The 17801-nt window shown below is 44.0% G+C and overlaps 1 protein-coding gene across 1 annotated transcript in view; it reads left to right on the top strand.

Annotated features, from left to right (window-relative positions):
- TRPC5 (transient receptor potential cation channel subfamily C member 5) overlaps positions 1-16596 on the top strand; it is a 132994-nt gene extending 116398 nt beyond the window's left edge. Inside the window, exons 7-10 of the mRNA XM_049644201.1 lie at positions 12300-12503; positions 12753-12794; positions 13685-13774; positions 15811-16596. Of these exons, the coding sequence (XP_049500158.1) occupies positions 12300-12503; positions 12753-12794; positions 13685-13774; positions 15811-16503 (1029 nt within the window). The 3' untranslated portion in view covers positions 16504-16596. The remainder of the gene's footprint in view (positions 1-12299; positions 12504-12752; positions 12795-13684; positions 13775-15810) is intronic.
- Positions 16597-17801: the final 1205 nt, after the last annotated feature.

Below are 17801 nucleotides of genomic sequence, written 5' to 3'. Positions count from 1 at the left end.
GGTTTCGGCTCAGGTCATGATCTCACGGTTCATGGAATCGAGCCCCGAGTCAGGCTCTGTGATAAAAGCAATAAAAGCCTGCTTGGGGTTCTCTCTCTCTCTCTGTCTCTCTCTCTGTCTCTCTGCCTCTCCCCTGCTCACACTTTCTTCCAGTAAATAAGTAAATATTTTTAAAATAGTAAAAAAAAAAAAAAAAAAGATGTTTCCAGACATCATCCCACTGAATCCTTGTCTAAGCGTTATCCCCACAGAGACTAAGCGAACCAAGTAAGTGGCACGTGTGGGCGGAAGCAAGGGGCAGAAGACTGAGACTCTAGATCTGCTTTACCACCAACTAGATGTGTGACCCTCTGGAAGTTTCTCTCTGCAGACCTCACTGGCCCTCTCTGCATTTCTCTCTGCAGACCTCACTGGCCACGAACAAAATGACAAGCAGCGTACTGCCAATGTCAGGGGGGGTGGGGGGTGGGTGGTGAGGGTCCAGTGAGAAAATGGGAAAGTGCTTGGAAAAGCATTAAGCCCTAGACAAATGTGAAGTTCTGTCTGTCGGAAGTCCCTTTGCCAGGGGTGAACTAAAAGTGAAACACTGGGCATTTTATTTTCTGGCCCATTGTGTTTGACACTAGCCACAAAGCACTTATGTAGAGAAGACAGGAGCTCCAGAAAGCACGAAGGGAGTCCCCCTCCCATGACGGCCAGGAGCCCTTGTTAGGCTGTAGGGAGGACAATTCTCCCGTCACTTGAGCTCAGTAGGACCTGAGAGGCCAGTTCGAGCTGATTTTGTTTGAGGACGACCTGAGATAACACAAGAATAGTTTTTTTGCAGTGATAAACTGGAGGCCTAGAGAGAGTAACATGGCTTACTTCCAAGTCTCAACTATGATATACATATGCTACACATATGACATACATATGTGACATACATATCCATGTCATATACATGCCCACAGGCTTGTATGTTGCTGTCCCTCAATCAGAACTTTCCTATGCTGTGTGCTACTCCACTGAGGCCCCACCTTCCTCACCTAACAACGGATAGTGGTAGGTGTCTACTGGGAAAGAACCACATTTTTAAATTTCCAGCACCCAGTCACCCTGAGCCCCCCTTTCGTTTCTTTTCCCCACACCCCCACCTCACCTTGTGGTAGGACAAGGAGGACAAGAACGAAAATAATCAGGGCGCTTGGGTGGCTCAGTCGGTTGAGCTTCCAACTTTGGCTCCGGTCAAGATCTCGCAGTTCATGAGTTCGAGCCCCGAGCCGGGCTCTGCGCTGGCATCCTGTCAGCACAGAGCCTGCTTCAGATCCTCCTTCCCTTTCTCGCTGCCCTTCTCCCCGCTTGCACTCTCCCGAAAATAAATAGATAAACAAATAAACAAACAAAAAGAAGAGGAAAATAATCGAAACTGGCAAGATGACAACAGAAAAGGTAGTAAAGGACTGCAATCCCACTGGTTGGTTTCTGCAAGAACTTAAATGGCTTAAAATCGCCCAAATGTCATTCTGAACCTCAGAAAGTAGACGGTTTCTTTGAAGGCAGCGGAGTGGGTCAGAGGTGGACCACAGAGTAGGGATTTCTCCTCCAATTTGTTGGCCACTTTTCCTGCCATGATCCTTGGAATCAGAGAGAGAACCATAACGACACTTCGTCGTTTGTGACCTGCATTGTTTTTATGACTGCACTTGTGTTCCATATACTAAATGGTCTCTAAATAAAACCCAGCAATGTTTGTGAGGACCTTGCAGGAAGGACCCTTTTAGAAGATGGAAAGTAGACCCTTCTGGAGTCTCAGGGACCTAATGCACCAGGTCAGTTTGCGACTGTCTGTTTTTCTGCCACTTTTATTTATTTATTCATTTTTATTTTTTTAAGTGTTTTTTTAAAGTTTATTTATTTTTGGGAGACAGAGAGAGATAGAGCATGAATGGGGGAGGGACAGAGAGAGACGGAGACACAGAATCGGAAGCAGGCTCCAGGCTCTGAGATGTCAGCACAGAGCCCGACATGGGGCTCGAAGTCATGAACCATGAGAGCATGACCTGAGCCAAGATCAAGAGTCAGACGCTTAACTGACTGAGCCACCCAGGCGCCCCTCTCCATCTATTATCGTCCTCAGTACAGGCAGCCTGCTGCCTTCTCATTAGATAGGCAACATGCATGGACCTTGAAAGCATTACTCAAAGTGAAATAAGTCAGGAAGAGAAAGACAAATATCATATGATCTCATTTCTATATGGAACCTTAAAAATTAAACTAAAAAAAGGACTCATAGAAAAAGAGATCAGATTTGTGGTCACAGGAAAGGAAATTGGAAGAAGGTGGTCAAAAGGCACACACTTCCAGTTCTAAGATAATAAGTACTGGGGATGTAACATACAACACGAGGACTATAGTTAACACTACTGGATGGTTTATACTGAAAATTGCTAAGACAGTAGACCCTACAGGTTCTTATCACAAGGAAAAAAACGTTTTTTTTCTTTTTTTGTATCTTTATAAGGATATCAATTAAATGTATTGTGATAAGTATATGTAAGTCAAGTCATTCTGTTGTACACCTTAATCTTGTACGGTGCTAGGGGCACCTGGGTGGCTCAGTCAATTGAGTGTCTGACTCTTGATTTTGGCTCAGGTCATGATCTCACAGAAGTGAGATCGAGCCCCACTGGTGGGGTGCTGGGCTGTGGAGCCTGCTTGAAAGTGTCTCTGCTCTTCTCCCCACCCCCGTGCACGCTCTCTCTCTCAAAAAAAAAAAAAGAAAAGAAAAGAAAAGAAAAAAGATCTTATACAGTGCTACATGCCAATTACATCTCAATAAAACCAGAAGAAAAATAAGAAGTTTTGCAATGTTTAAATAGGGGCGCCTGGGTGGCTCAGTCAGTTAAGCATCTGACTTCAGCTCAGGTCATGATCTCATGGTTTGTGAGTTCGAGCCCCATGTCGGGCTCTGTGCTGACAGTGAGGGGCCTGCTTGGGATTCTTCTTCTCTCTTCCTCTCTCTCAAAATAAATAAATAAGCTTAAAATTTTTTTAATAAAGATAATAAAAAATTTAAAAAATAAATAACAATTTCTTCAGTGTTAAATAAACACTATCAGCTTCCCCCACCCCGCCTCCCCATAAAAGAAAAACCAGAGAGTACCAAGCCTCAGTGACCACCAAATATCTTCCCCGCCACCATTTATCTCTTTGGCTGTGTAATGCACACATTAAGAAAGGTGGAGACTGTCAGTTATTAATTCTGCCTCTGTCCCTCCTTCCCCCACCCTGTGATTCTCTCCATAGTAGCCTGATAAGCCAGCTTTGTGCATAATGCTGGGTGACCTAATGACATTATCTTTGGGGGTGTACAAACTATACCTACTTCCTACCGTCCCGTCAACATGGGGATGGAAGGGAGGGGTGGCCATGGGAAGATAGGGACAGATAGGGACGAGGCAGAGATGCTGGTCTGCTACTTTGGACTGCTGAATACATCTGAGCTAGCAGGTTGAATCCAAGAATTAGTGTTTCTAAAAGTGTGGTCGACAACCACCCGCATCAAGATCATCCACAGAAACTTATTACACAACGTAGATTCTCAGTCTCCCATCCCCACAGCATCGGTTTTTTGTAGGTCTGAAGTGGGGCCCAGGAATCGGCATGTTGGCAATTTTGGCAATTTTGGCAATTCCCTACTAGACAACTACATATGTTCACGAGGGAGAAGGACCTGCTTGCAACACCCCGTCCTGCAGTTCGAGAAGGTTAATTGGGCTATTGAGGGGGCATCACTGCTAGGGTGCGAGGGATGTTGGGGACAACGGATGGGCAGTGAGTTGGCACTGGACGAAGGGCTCTCTTTTTATGCCCTGTTCTGCAGCTGAGTTTGTGCACTTGACCTGAGGTTCTACAAGGGCTCTAGAGTAGATAAACCAATATCAAAGTCAGTCCCAGCAGGCCCCAGAATGATTCGAACAGTATATGCTACCCATCTAGCAACCTTGCGGAAGAGAGGAGGACCACTGTCTTTAGTGACGGGGACCTGACTCCCCTCTAGACCACTACACATGTGTAATAAGCTGGAGGTGAGGGCATGGGAAGGAATGGTGATACTCACTGAGGGGACGGACTGTCTCTATTTCAGGGCTTCCAAGAGACCCGGACTTCCTCCACATTCTGAAGATTCCAGTATATATTTTTTAAATGTTTATTTATTTATTTTTGAGAAGAGGTGCAGAGAGAGAGAGGGAGACAGAGAACCCCAAGCAAGCTCTGTGCTATCAGCGTGGAGCTCAACAAGGGGCTTGAGCCCACGAACCGTGAGATCATGACCTGAGCCGAAGTCGGACATTCAACCGACTGAGCCACCCAGGCACCCCTATTTTTTAAATGAATCAAAACAAAAATGGAGTTGCAAAAACTACGATATATTTTAAATGCTTACATCTTTTTTAAAATTGCATTTTTAGCCCCGAGGCAAAACCACAATACAATGTATAACATTGGGTGAGGTCCAGAAATCTGCATTTTTAACAAATGCCCCATATGCATACCAACATTTGAGAAGCATGCCCTGAATTTTACCAGGAGGAGAAAGTGCTCCAAGTGAGGTAGACTTCCCTTGAAATGCCAGGAAAGTGAATTCTCTCGCCTCGATTTGGGGTGTGTATGCCACAGCAATTTGTGTTGCTTTCCCATCATAGGGAATCAGAGCTGGTCTTATGCCCAAATGAAGTAAGCAGCTACGAGTTAATGTGAAAAATGCCAAAATATCCCCTTACCCAAAATAACCCTCTGACAAGCCTGCCATTGGGCCCAAGATTCCCGGGAGTAGCTTTTCTCCTTAAAGGTTATTATTAGCTCCACTCTGCTGTGTCGATGCCTGCCACTCTCCCTTTGCATTATGTTATAAAGCTTTCCAATTTGCTAAAGCAAGATGGTTGCTGGCAGGAGATCTACGGGAGTGCATAAGAATTTGTCAAAAGCTGGTAAGAAATTGGCCTTGTAGCTTGATTGCAAGGAAAAGAACCTTGAGCTTGGATTTGTTGAGAAACGTGAAATTGAACAGATATGTTCGTTTGACCTAGCTGTGGCCGTGTGTTCAGAATCTGAGCTAGTCAACAACATTTGAGGGTATACTCTTCAGTCCCAGTACCTTACACTGGGACAGTGAAAGGAGATAAAATATACAGAAGCCTTGGTCTGCTCCACAGGACCTGACAATCTCAAAGGCAATGCAGGGCACACACATGAACTAGAACACATATGTAAATCTATGTGTCATTAAGAGCACATTGAAAGCACATCGTAGTAGCACAAAAGTCCTGAAAATTTTGGAAAGCATGGAAGAGGAAGGACCGCTGCCTATGGTTGTGTAGGTATATCTTACACAAGGAACCCCGCCAGGGGTGGATCTTGGAAAATGTTTAATAGTAACAGTTGAGTGGAAAGGATAGGGCAGAATAGGAGAACGCATCACCACCAAACACTGAAAATAGGCAAAGAAAAAGCCAATGTGTGATATGTCCATCACATAAGGTGAAAGGCTAGCCCCATGCAGATGTATAAAAATCTTTGAGGCATTGGGGCCCCCGGGGGGCTCAGTCGGTTAAGCATCCGACTTCAGCTCAGGTCATGATCTTGCAGTTCGTGGGTTCGAGCCCCGCATCGGGCTCTGGGCTGACAGCTCAGAGCCTGCTTTGGATTCTGTGTCTCCCTCTCTTTCTGCCCCTCCCCTGCTCCTGTTCTGTCTCTGTCTCTCAAAAATAAGTAAATGTTAAAAAATTTTTGTAAAAACCTTTGAGGCATTTAGGGATGTTTAGACAAATACAACCACAAGAACCAATCTATAATCTTGCAATTCACATTAGATCAAGGATTGAAAATAAAACAGATTTCTACATGCCAAATCATCTTTTTGTCCATATTGTTCACTGCTGCAATCGTAACACCTAGCATCTATATATATTTGATGAATGAATGAATGAATGTATGTATGAATGCATAGTTACTAATCACTTTGCAACTCATGCTGTTTAATCCTTCCAGGTGGTCTGTTATTTCCAGAGCTTCAGGATCCGGGTGTTAATTCTGTACACTAATTACATTCTGTGTGATGTTCCCATCACCACTACTGGACAGCCATCACTCTATACCCAGAGCCTAGCAGAGTGCCTGAGATATAGTAGTTAGTTGCTCAACATAGGAATCAAAGAATGGAGGTTAGGTGGGCCATGAATTGATACATGATAAGTGAATGGAAAAGGACCATTGAGACAATAATTTGCAGTAACTTCTGTGCTAAGTTACATGGTAATTCCCAACCTAAGCCCACCTGAGCACTAGGGGAATGGAATGGTAGCAATTGGGGTCCTAAATGGAGTAGGGACAATGAGGGACACCAGAAAGCCTCCGAAGCTCAAAAAGATGCCTATGGTGTATAAGTTCACCCACCATATGACTCTATTACTTTGTTGAGATCGAATGCCTTTTTTCCCTTAGAATTTTAGACAGCTATTTTCTTTTAAAAAGGACATTACTTCTTAGTGTTTAAAACACAAACAAAAAGCTTACCTCACCCAGGGGTTTAAAAAGAAAAGAGCATTTCCAGATAGCAGGATCTCTAGGCAAGTTTGAAAATGTGACTCAGTTCATCTTAAGAAATATTTATTGAATAGCTACTTCATTTCCAGAACTATGGAAACATTCCATGAATGAGAGACTGGCTATTTTGGGCCATCAAAGGGTAAAATGAAAATTCAAGGTTTGTTTCTGGTGTTGTTGGCTCAGAAATGTAGTGGAAAGAACCAACAATTATATAGGTCTTACTACATAGCAGGTCTTGACATTTTACATTGATTTCTCTTTTTGTTGTTGTTTATGTATTTTTGAGAGGAGAGTGTGAGCGGGGGAGGGGCAGAGAGAGAGACGGTGACACAGAATCCGAAACAGGCTCCAGGCTCTGAGCTGTCAGCACAGAGCCCACTGTGGGGCTCGAATTCACAAACCGTGAGATCATGACCTGAGCCAAAGTCGGACACTTAACCGACTGAGCCACCCACGCACCCCTTTATTTCTGAAATTCCACAGCAATTCAGGTTGGTAGATATTTTCCTCGACTTCAACATTTGAGAAAACCATCAGAGATTGGGATTGACGGGTCTGAAGTCACACAACTAATAGCAGAACAGTATTTGAAACCCTGGTCTGCCGAACTCCAAAACCTCTGCTCTTTCCACAATGGCAGGCTACCCCTCACGATTTCATGCTGCCCTTACCCCCTTCTTCCTCTGCATGCCAGCTTGCCTACAGCACCATTATCTCGCAATGCAGGATTCCAGGGCCATGATAGTTACTATAGCGATAATTGTGTGTGTGTGTGTGTGTGTGTGTGTGTGCGCGCGTGCGCGCGTGCATGTGTGTGTGTGCAATTTACATATTGAAGCTCTCATCAAGGGCCTTCAAGGGTTTGTCCAGCATACTTTCTAATGAGTTTGAAGGGAAAAAATCTATGTATCCTTTTATATTTTGGGGGTTGACATCTAGAAATGTCATCATAAGTTTAAACAATTGCAAATGATATAATTTCAGGAATATGATAAATATAGATATTTAAAATAAAATTATCCTGGGGGAACTGGGTGGTTCAGTCAGTTGGTTAGGTATGCAAATCTTGACCTCAGATCAGGTTTTGATCTCAGGGGCTTGATCTCAGGGTTGTGAGTTTGGACCCCGAGTTGGGCTCCACACTGCGCATAAAGCCTACTCAAATAAAACAAAATAAAATAAAATAAAATAAAACTATCTAGTCACTCATTTAAATTTATCCAATGGAATCTGAATGCCACAGCGATTTGCTACTCATAGGCATGTATTTAAAAATTAAACGGCTATAATCTTTAAGGGCAGAAAGTTTACATCATTCCCTTTCTCTTTGAATTCTTCTTTCCATTCACATCCCCACAGGATTTTATCCTAATGTCATAAAATTTTTGTTTTAAGTATTTTATGACTATTGATCATGACAATATTTCTTCAGAACAAAAATATAAATTAAATTTTAATGTTTTATTTCCTGCAGCCAGAAGGTAATAAATGTTAAAACATTTCTTTTTTTTTAAGTTTATTTTTTTTTTGAAAGAGATAGCAAGCGGGAGAGGGGCAGAGAGAGAGAGAGGGAGACGGAGAGTCCCAAGTGGGCTCCGTGCTATCAATGCAGAGCCCAATGCAGGGCTCAAACTCACAAACTGTGAGATCATGACCTGAGCTGAAACCAAGAGTTGGATGCTTAACTGACTGAGCCACCCAGGCACCCCTAAAACATTTCTTTTGAGTTTAGTTATGATTCAATGATTAGCAGTCCAAAACAGTTCAAGGAACACAAATACAATACAAATTTTGGTAAATAACTTTAAGACATAGACATACATTTTTATTGGAAATGCATTTTTTCAATATGTGGTTAGGGTTTTTCATCCAACTAGTTATTATATCCATAGAATATTACGTAATATTTAGGAACAAAATTCAGCTTCAACTATGTTTTTATATTTTTATGACAGTAAGTGCTAAGAAACCTTTTCATATCAATAAGTATATGTGAATGGACAGTTTTATTATGCCATTGTCATTCAATTTTCTTGAACTCTCAGTTACATGCCAAAAGATCATATCATCATTTTTTGAAAAATAATATTTTAACAATCTATCATCTGACAACTTGATTAGGTTCCCCTTATATTTTACATAAAGCAAAGATCTGTAAACTGTATTACTTAGAAAAAGATTTGTTACTCAAGATTACCGCCATTCAGTTTCTCCATTTCTGGGAAGTAATACTGTGGTAAGAAACCTCTACAATGGCCCTCCACTGATCCCCACTTCCTGGAATTTGACCCCTTATACAATCTGTTCTCCTTGAGCATGGGCTAGACGTAGGGACTCAATTCTAACAAACAGAATATGACAAAAGTGATGTCACTTCAGAGATTAGGTTACATGAAGATCTTGGCTTTTCTCATTGACTCCCTCTGAGTGAAGCCTGCTGCCATGTTATGAGCTGTCTTTTTTTTTTTTTTTAATTGTTTTAATGTTTACTTATTCTTGAGACAGAGAGAGAGAAAGAGAGAGAGAGAGTGCACGCGTGCGCGCATGAGCGGGGAGGGGCAGAGAGGGAGACACAGAATCCAAAGGAGGCTCCAGGCTCCCAGCTGTCAGCACAGAGCCCGACGAGGGGCTCGAACTCACAAGCTGTGAGATCATGACCTGAGCCGAAGTCGGATGCTTAACCGACTGAGCCACCCAGGCGCCCCAATGTTATGAGCTGTCTTTTTTTTTTTTTTAACATTTTTTAAATGTTTTTATTTATTTTTGAGACAGAGAGAGACAGAATGTGAGAAGGGAGGAACAGAGAGGGAGACACAGAATCTGAAGCAGGCTCCAGGCTCTGGGCTGACAAGCTGTCAGCCCAGAGCCTGGTGCGGGGCTCGAACTCACAGACTGTGAGATCATGACCTGAGGTGAAGTCAACCGCTTAACCGACTAAGCCACCCAGGCGCCCCACCCAATGTTATGAGCTGTCTTAGAAGCCCGTATGGCAAGGAGCTGAGAAAGGTAGCTAGGGTAGTCCAACAGTGATAAATTTCATTTCATTGAAAGTAATACAGTTTGCTCTATGAAAACACCAGTAAGAAAGCACTATGAAAAGATGCAGACTGGGAGAAAACATTTGCAAGTCACATTCCTGACAAAGAGCTTGTATCCAAGAATACAGGCATACCTCGTTTTATTGTGCTTCGAAGATACTGCTTTTTACAAATGTAAGGTTTATGGCAACCCTGCATCGAGCAAGTCCATCGGCACCACTTTTCCAACAGCATTTGCTCACTTTTTGTCTCTGTCTCACATTTTGGTAATTCTTGCAATATTTCAAACATAGTCATTGTTATTATATTTGTTATGGTGATCTGTGATCAGTGATCTCATTTTTTTTGAGAGAGAGAACACACATAAGCGGGGGAGGGGCAGATAGAGAGAGAGAGAGAGAGAGAGAGGGAGAGAGAGAGAGAATCCCAAGCAGTCTCCATGATAACAGGGTGAAGATCAGAACTGCGAGATCAGACCTCAGCCGAAACCAAGAGTCGGAGGCTCAGCTGACTGAGTCACCCAGGTACCCCGATGGTTACCATTTTTTAGCAATAAAGTACTTTCTAACTAAATTATGTACATTGTTTTTTGAACATAATACTATTGCACACTTAAAAGATGACAGTATAGGGGTGCCTGGGTGGCTCAGTCGATTAAGCATACAACTTCAGCTCAGGTCATGATCTCGTGGTTTGTGGGTTCACCCCCCGCACTGGGCTCTGTGCTGACAGCTTAGAGCCTGGAGCCTGCTTCGGATTCTGTGTCTCCCTCTCTCTCTGCCTCTCCCCCGCCCATGCTTTGTCTCTCTCTCAAAAATAAATAAACACTAAAAAAAATTTTTTAAGGTGACAGTATAGTGTAAACATAACTTTTATATGCACTACCAATCCAAAAAATTCATTTGACTCACTTCAGTGCAGTATTAGCTTTATTGTGATGGTCTGGGACCAAAACCACAACATCTCCAAGGGATGCCTATGTATAAAAAAAACTATCAAAATTCACCTGTAAGAAAAAAATGCAATACAAATGGACAAAGGGTCTGCACAGACACTTCACCACAGACGGTATATAAATATCAAATAAGCATATGAAAAGATGCTTGACATCATTCGCTATTTGGGAAGTGAGTCTTAAAACCATAATGGGATCCAACTACTTATCTGTTAGAATGGAGCAACTTTCAAAACCTGACACGTGGTTTGTCAGGATGAGCACAGGGTGACATTTGGAAGTGTTGAATCACTATATTGTACACCTGAAACTAATATAACACTGTATGTTCACGAGCTGGAGTTAAAACAGAAACTTGATAAAGAGAATAAACACCTGACAAGTGCTAAGGAAGTCACGGAGCAAGTGGTGGGAGTGAAAAGTGGCACAGCCACTCAGGAAGACAGTTTGGCAGTTGATTATAAAGTTAAATGCACACTTGGGGCGCCTGGGTGGCTCAGTTGGTTGAGCGTCCGACTTCGGCTCAAGTCATGATCTCACGGTTCATGATTTTGAGCCCCACGTCAGGCTCTGTGCTGACAGCTCAGAGCCTGGAGCCTGCTTCGGATTCTGTGTCTCCCTCTCTCTCTGCCCCTCCCCTGCTCATACGCTGTCTCTCTCTGTCTCAAAAATAAATAAAAACATTTAAAAACCTAAAAGAAAATAAAGTTAAATGCACACTTACCACGTGACTCGGCAATACCACCCTAGCTTGTCAAGCAAGAGAGGTTAAACTTATGTTCAGCAATAACCTGTGCGTGAATGTTCCAAGCAGCTTTATTCATAATTGCTAACACTGAAAACAACCAAATGTTCTTCAAGAAGCGAATGAAGAAACCGTGGTACATCCATATAATGGAAAACCACTCAGCACTAAAATGGAACACAGATGAAGCTCAAAGCCAGTCTCAAAAGATTATCTACCGTATGATTGCATCTATCTGGTATTTTGGGTTTTTTTTTTTAAGTTTATTTTTTTTAAGAGAGAGAGAGAGTGAGAGCAGGGGAGGGGCAGAGAGAGAGGGAGAGAAAGAATCCCAAGCAGGCTCCATGGTGTCAGCACAGAGCCTGATGCAGGGCTTGATCCCACGAACCGAACTGTGAGATCATGACCTGAGCTGAAATCAAGAGTTGGATGCTCAAGACTTAGCCACCCAGGTGCTCCTAAAGTTTATTTATTTTGAGACAGAGAGAGAGGGAGGGAGGAAGGGAGGGAGAGAGAGAGACAGAGAGACAGAGAGAGAGAGAATGAGCAGGGCAGGGGCAGATAAGGAGAGAAAAAATCCCAAGCGGGCTCTGCACTGTCAGCATGGAGCCCAATGCAGGGCACAAACTCACGAACTGTGAGATCATGACCTGAGCTGAAACCAAGAGTCGGTCGCTCAACCAACTGAGCCACAGGCGCCCTCCCGCTGTTGGATATTTAGGCTGTTGCCAGTTAGTTTGCTAAGATAAGCTACAGCGCTACAGGGAACGACCCGGCGCATACATCTTTTTGCAAGTATAATGATAAGTTAAATCTCTAAAAGTAGGATTACCAGGTCCTAGGGTATGTGTAATTTGAGTTTTTATACCTACTGACAGATTGCCCTCTATCGAAGCAAGTAGAACTTTTAGAATGAGTCATGTGTGCATTCTGCAGTGCCCCATCCCAAACTCTTGAATTCTCTCTTTCATAGGATCATGCCGATATTGAGTGGAAATTTGCAAGGACAAAGCTCTGGATGAGTTACTTTGATGAAGGCGGCACCTTGCCACCTCCTTTCAATATCATCCCCAGTCCCAAGTCATTTCTCTACCTTGGTAACTGGTTCAACAACACCTTCTGCCCCAAAAGAGACCCTGACGGGAGACGGAGGAGGCACAACTTGAGAAGCTTCACAGTAAGGCTTTTAAAAATTGTTTTGTTTTTTTTTAAACAGAACTGTTTTCTATCTCCCCCCACCCCCAACACCCTTGGTGACAGTCCGTATATTAAACATCAAAAAATCACTTCAACCCCCCGATGCTTGGGGGCTTGTCAGGCAGGAGCTCCTCCGTTATTCTCCAGCCCTAATATTTAGAAATATATTCGAGTGGATGGGTTGCTGGGAGACCACTGATCTAAGCTCTCTGTCCATTTTCAATTACAGGAACGCCATGCTGACAGCCTGATACAGAATCAACATTACCAGGTAAAGCTCGTCCCAGGGACTAAGCACAATAGTTCTTGGTCAGTTGTGTGACCTTGGACAAGGCATTTAACCTCAGCGAGCCTCAGTTTCCGCATCTGTGAAATGGGGGGGGGGACATATAAGTCACAGTATTGTCGCGAGAATTGAGTGGTGAGCATGTATGTACGATGAAGTGTGCGTGTGCACGCGTGCCTGTGTGTACGTGTGGCCTGCCTGGCACAATGCCTGCCACGTCTCATCACCACTAGTAATACAAAGCGGAGCACATCCCCAGGAGGCTAAGTGAAAAGAGACCATCCCTGTGAAGGACAGGTGATATTTAAGAAAAATATCTGGACTGGGGCGGCTGGCCGGCTCAGTCTGTAGAGCACATGACTCTTAATCTCAGGGTGGTGAGTTCGAGCCCCACGTTGGGCGTGGAGCCTACTAAATAACTAAATGAATATCTGGATTATGTAATTAGTGGACATTGAGATCAGTAGACTTTGTGACACCGAAGAATGACTTTCTCAATTTTCTAAAAGGAAGAACTCTCATCTTACTGGGAGGGTTAAAGTTTCATCCAGCTTGAAGGAGGAAGGGTATTGACCATGTCCCTTCAAGGATTATTCCATTCTCATCATTGTATAGATGGGAATCTGTGTTTGCTTTGTGTGTGGGCAGAAATTTTTCCCTTCGGGTAAAGCTGCTCTTATGAGCCCACTCTGCCACCAAATTTGGACACTTGCAGAAAATGACTGGATCCTGGGAGAATGTGCTATTGCAAAGACAGTCTAAGCATATTTTATTTCTTGGATGTGTTTCTTATTTTACTGAGAGCCTGAGAAGAAAACTGAATGCTTCTTTATGTGTGTTTTTTTGTTGTTGTTGTTGTTGTTGTTAATTTCCAGGAAGTTATCAGGAATTTAGTCAAAAGATACGTGGCCGCTATGATAAGAAATTCCAAAACGAACGAGGGACTGACAGAAGAAAATTTTAAGGTGATTTAATCACAAAGTGGTTGAATTTCTCATTTCACATTTCTTAAGCATCTTTTGATCTTCACCAAGTTTGAGGTTTCTGGTGATAATTTCAACCTCCTATAACCCACCAACACCAGCTAGAATATTTCCTTTCTCTCCGAGTGGTCTGTCCCCCAGAAAGTGGAGAGATTTCGCCAATGTCTCTTGCCACAATCAGCTTTATGAACGAAAGACATTTGCCTTATTCTTTTAATATTCTGGGTGTCTCACGGTGTGGGAATTGAAATTGAATGATATGGCAAGGACGTATCGTGAGGGGCAAGATAGCAAAAGGAAATATAAAGGCCTTCTTTAAAGATACAAGATGAAGACCAACCAATCCATTATTAAATCTTTCTTTTCATTTTTCTAATGCTTATTTATCTTAGAGAGAGAGAGAGAGAGAGAGAGAGAGAGAGCGCAAGCAGTGGAGGAGCAGAGAAAGACAGACTCTGAAGCCGGCTCCAGGCTCCGAGCTGTCAGCACAGAGCCTGACACAGGACTCGAACCCGCGAACTGCGAGATCATGACCTGAGCCGAAGTCGGACGCTTAACCAACTGAGCCACCCAGGCACCCCTTCCATCTAAGATTTAACAAACCCTATCATTACACATTAAAACTCTCCTAATACTGGCATGAGCCCAAAGCAGTGGTTCTCAGTCAGAGGCAATTTTGTTCTTTAGGGCACATTTGGCGATGTCTGGAGGCAATTTTGGTGGTCACACCAGACGTTGTGTGCCAGTGGCATCTAGTGAGTGGAGACCGAGATTGCTACTAAACATCCTACAACGCCCAGGACAGCCCCCCACGACCCAGACTCTCAACATGGCAAGTGACTGAAGAGCCCTACCTTAGAACACAGGTATATTTTCTAAGGAACATAAAAAGGCCGTTATCCTAACCCACAGATGGAAGTCATCTCGTGAGGGCCTGCTACGTGCCAAGCACTCTCCTGGGTGCTGGGGTACAGTGATGAGCAAGACCTAACCAGCCCCCACTCTTGTGGTGTGGCACGCACTAATGATCGAAGGTGACAAATGACTGGATCTTCTGACAGGATCGACACAGGGCGCTGTGGAGACAGAGAGGAGAGACACTCAAGTGGGATTTGGGATGTCAGAGCAGCTTTTCAGAAGAAGCCGTGTTTAAGCTGAGGAGCCAGATAAAGGAGAGTTGCGGAGGAGAGTGTCGTAGGCAGACAGACCAGCACAGGCAAAGGCCCAGAGGCAAGAGACGGTATGTCTACGCAGGTAGACAGCAGGAGAGCGAAATATTCCCACTTAAGCTTTGAGAAGGTGGTCTTTAAAGGAAAACTCTAGGGGCGCCTGCGTGGCTCAGTCGGTTAAGCGTCCGATTTCGGCTCAGGTCATGATCTCACGGTTCTGGGTTCGAGACCCGCATCAGGCTGCTCATTGTCAGCACGGAGCCCGGGGCCCGCTTGGGACCCTCTATCCCCCCGTCCTCGCTGCCCCTCCTGCGCTTGCGTGCGCTCTCTCAAAAATAAGCAAACACTAAAGGAGCAATCTAGCATCTAGGCAGTCAGAGATAGAAGAATTTCCTGGGGACCTGTGTAGACAGGGACCCCTGTCCTCAAACAGCAGTCTCTAACCTGACATGTTCCACTTCCCTAGTTTTATTCCGTGGGGTCCTAAAAGCTTTTTCCTCTGCCGCAGTCTTTCTATATGCAGATACACCTATGAGAGCTAGTGCCCTAATCGAATACCTTAATCACTAGTTAACGTTGTAATAGGGACAGGTCTGCTGCTGTCCTCTTGATAAGGACCATCTGAAATCAGCGTTACTAATTGCACGATGTTGCCAATGGCCACCCCTGCCCGCAGAATTATTAATATATTTTTCTTGTACTGGAATAATGTGAGATTTTGCCGGTAGTTTGTGTACTTTGTGATTTGCCACTAGGCAAAGCCTGGAACGTTCCGAAGGACACCCAGTGAGCCTATCTTGAACAAAAGGCCACGCTTCTTAACATAACGTATCTTCTCTCTTGCCCCAGGAATTAAAGCAGGACATCTCCAGCTTTCGATATGAAGTACTCGACCTCTTAGGAAATAGGAAACACTCAAGGAGAAGCTTTTCCGCAAGCAGCACCGAACTGTCCCAGAGGGATGATACCAATGATGGCAGTGGTGGGGCTCGGGCCAAATCCAAGAGTGTCTCTTTCAATTTAGGCTGCAAGAAAAAGGCCTGCCACGGGCCACCTCTCATCAGAACCATGCCAAGAGCCGGCGGTGCCCAAGGGAAGTCAAAAGCCGAGTCATCAAGCAAACGCTCCTTCATGGGTCCTTCTCTCAAGAAACTCGGTCTCCTATTCTCCAAGTTTAACGGTCATATGTCTGAACCCAGTTCAGAGCCAATGTACACCATTTCGGATGGCATCGCTCAGCAGCACTATATGTGGCAGGACATCAGATATTCTCAGATGGAGACCAGGAAAGCAGAGGCCTGCTCTCAAAGTGAAATTAACCTCAGTGAGGTAGAATTAGGGGAAGCCCGGGGCGCTGCTCAGAGCCGTGAATGCCCTCTAGCCTGTTCCAGCTCTCTCCACTGTGCATCCAGCATCTGTTCCTCGAATTCTAAACTTTTAGACTCCTCAGAGGACGTCTTTGAAACTTGGGGAGAGGCTTGCGACCTGCTCATGCACAAATGGGGTGACGGACAGGAAGAACAAGTTACAACTCGGCTCTAAGTCAGACCCCTACCACCTGTTCTGGAACTCAAGAGAAACTTTGTAATTTCCTTGCCCTCAAAGGTGACACGGCGTACGACTCCCTCATTGCCCTGAGCCACCCCAGCCCCACCCCTCCCCCACCCCTCCCTCACCACCCCCCCAGAAAGGGGAGTGAAACTCCTATTATTTTCACTGTCTTTTATAGCCACATTTTCCATGTTCCGTTCTTGTGATTATGATTCTCGTTACTGCTATTATTTGCCTTTTTATACCCATTAACACTAAGTCCATTTCACAACCAACTGAAGGGGTGTTTGCCCCTGGTCAGCAGAGGTGCAGTGGGTGCTTAACCCCTTGGCTTTGCTTTTCTTACCCTTGCTTCCTTGAAGCTCCAGGTGCCACTTTGCTACTGTTGCTGCCGCTCAGATTCCTGACCTTCCTCAGGGTCTCACCGCATTTCCCCACGAGACTGAGGGAGGTGCTCAGCAGTCCCCACCAGCTATCAAATAAGGCAAAGCAACCTGCCTGTCTCCGTCGCCCTTCAGTGCTCCACGCTGCCCATTCTGGTCCAACGAACAGCATCAAAGGGAGACTGAACAGACTCCAAAGAATTGTCAGCTTGTGGTTTCTAGGTATAACTGGCCTTCTTGTTGTTTTTGTTTTTAAACACGACAACTTCTGTGCTCGCTTCGGCTGCACACACACTTAAACACAACAACTTCTCCTGATCGTGGGGGCGGTTGGCTTCTTTGGTTTCTTAAAGATGTGCTAGTTGCCCTAATATTTACCACGTAGTATGTGTCATATCTAATAAGTTAGTGAATTCCTTTCTTGTGTTTGTGTGTTTCCGTTCCTTACGGCATTTTAAAATGCGACAGTATTGAGATTAGTATTTAGGATGTGTCCTGTTTTTAAAAAACTTCTGCAGTCTAACCAGTAGTCACTACATCTCAGAGGTTGGCAAGAAAAATAATTAGCTGGTACATTCATAGGGTCCTATCTACTGTGGATAGTTTTAATCATTGCTATCGAAAGCATTTCTAAGGTAAAAGTCTGGGTTTGAAAATGTTTTTTAATCAGAAAGATAACCTCTTGTTAAGACGTTGAAATCTGAAAAGAGCATCTTCGTGAAAAAACAATTCACAATTCAATTGGGTCTAGATAACCTGATTCAGGTTGCAGTTTGAATATTCATGGGGGACAGTGAAATTGCATGTGTAAACTTATGTTAGACATATAACGTGACCTTAGTGAATTCATGGAACTATAAATGTGATCCGAATTCTACTGTCTTCAAAGAAAGCAGCATTTATACA

Source organism: Panthera uncia, chromosome X (assembly GCF_023721935.1).
Source record: "Panthera uncia isolate 11264 chromosome X, Puncia_PCG_1.0, whole genome shotgun sequence".
In the NCBI taxonomy this organism is placed as follows: domain Eukaryota; kingdom Metazoa; phylum Chordata; class Mammalia; order Carnivora; family Felidae; genus Panthera; species Panthera uncia.
The sequence above is the reverse complement of the archived record's forward strand: the minus strand, read 5'-3'. Positions and strand labels throughout refer to the sequence as shown.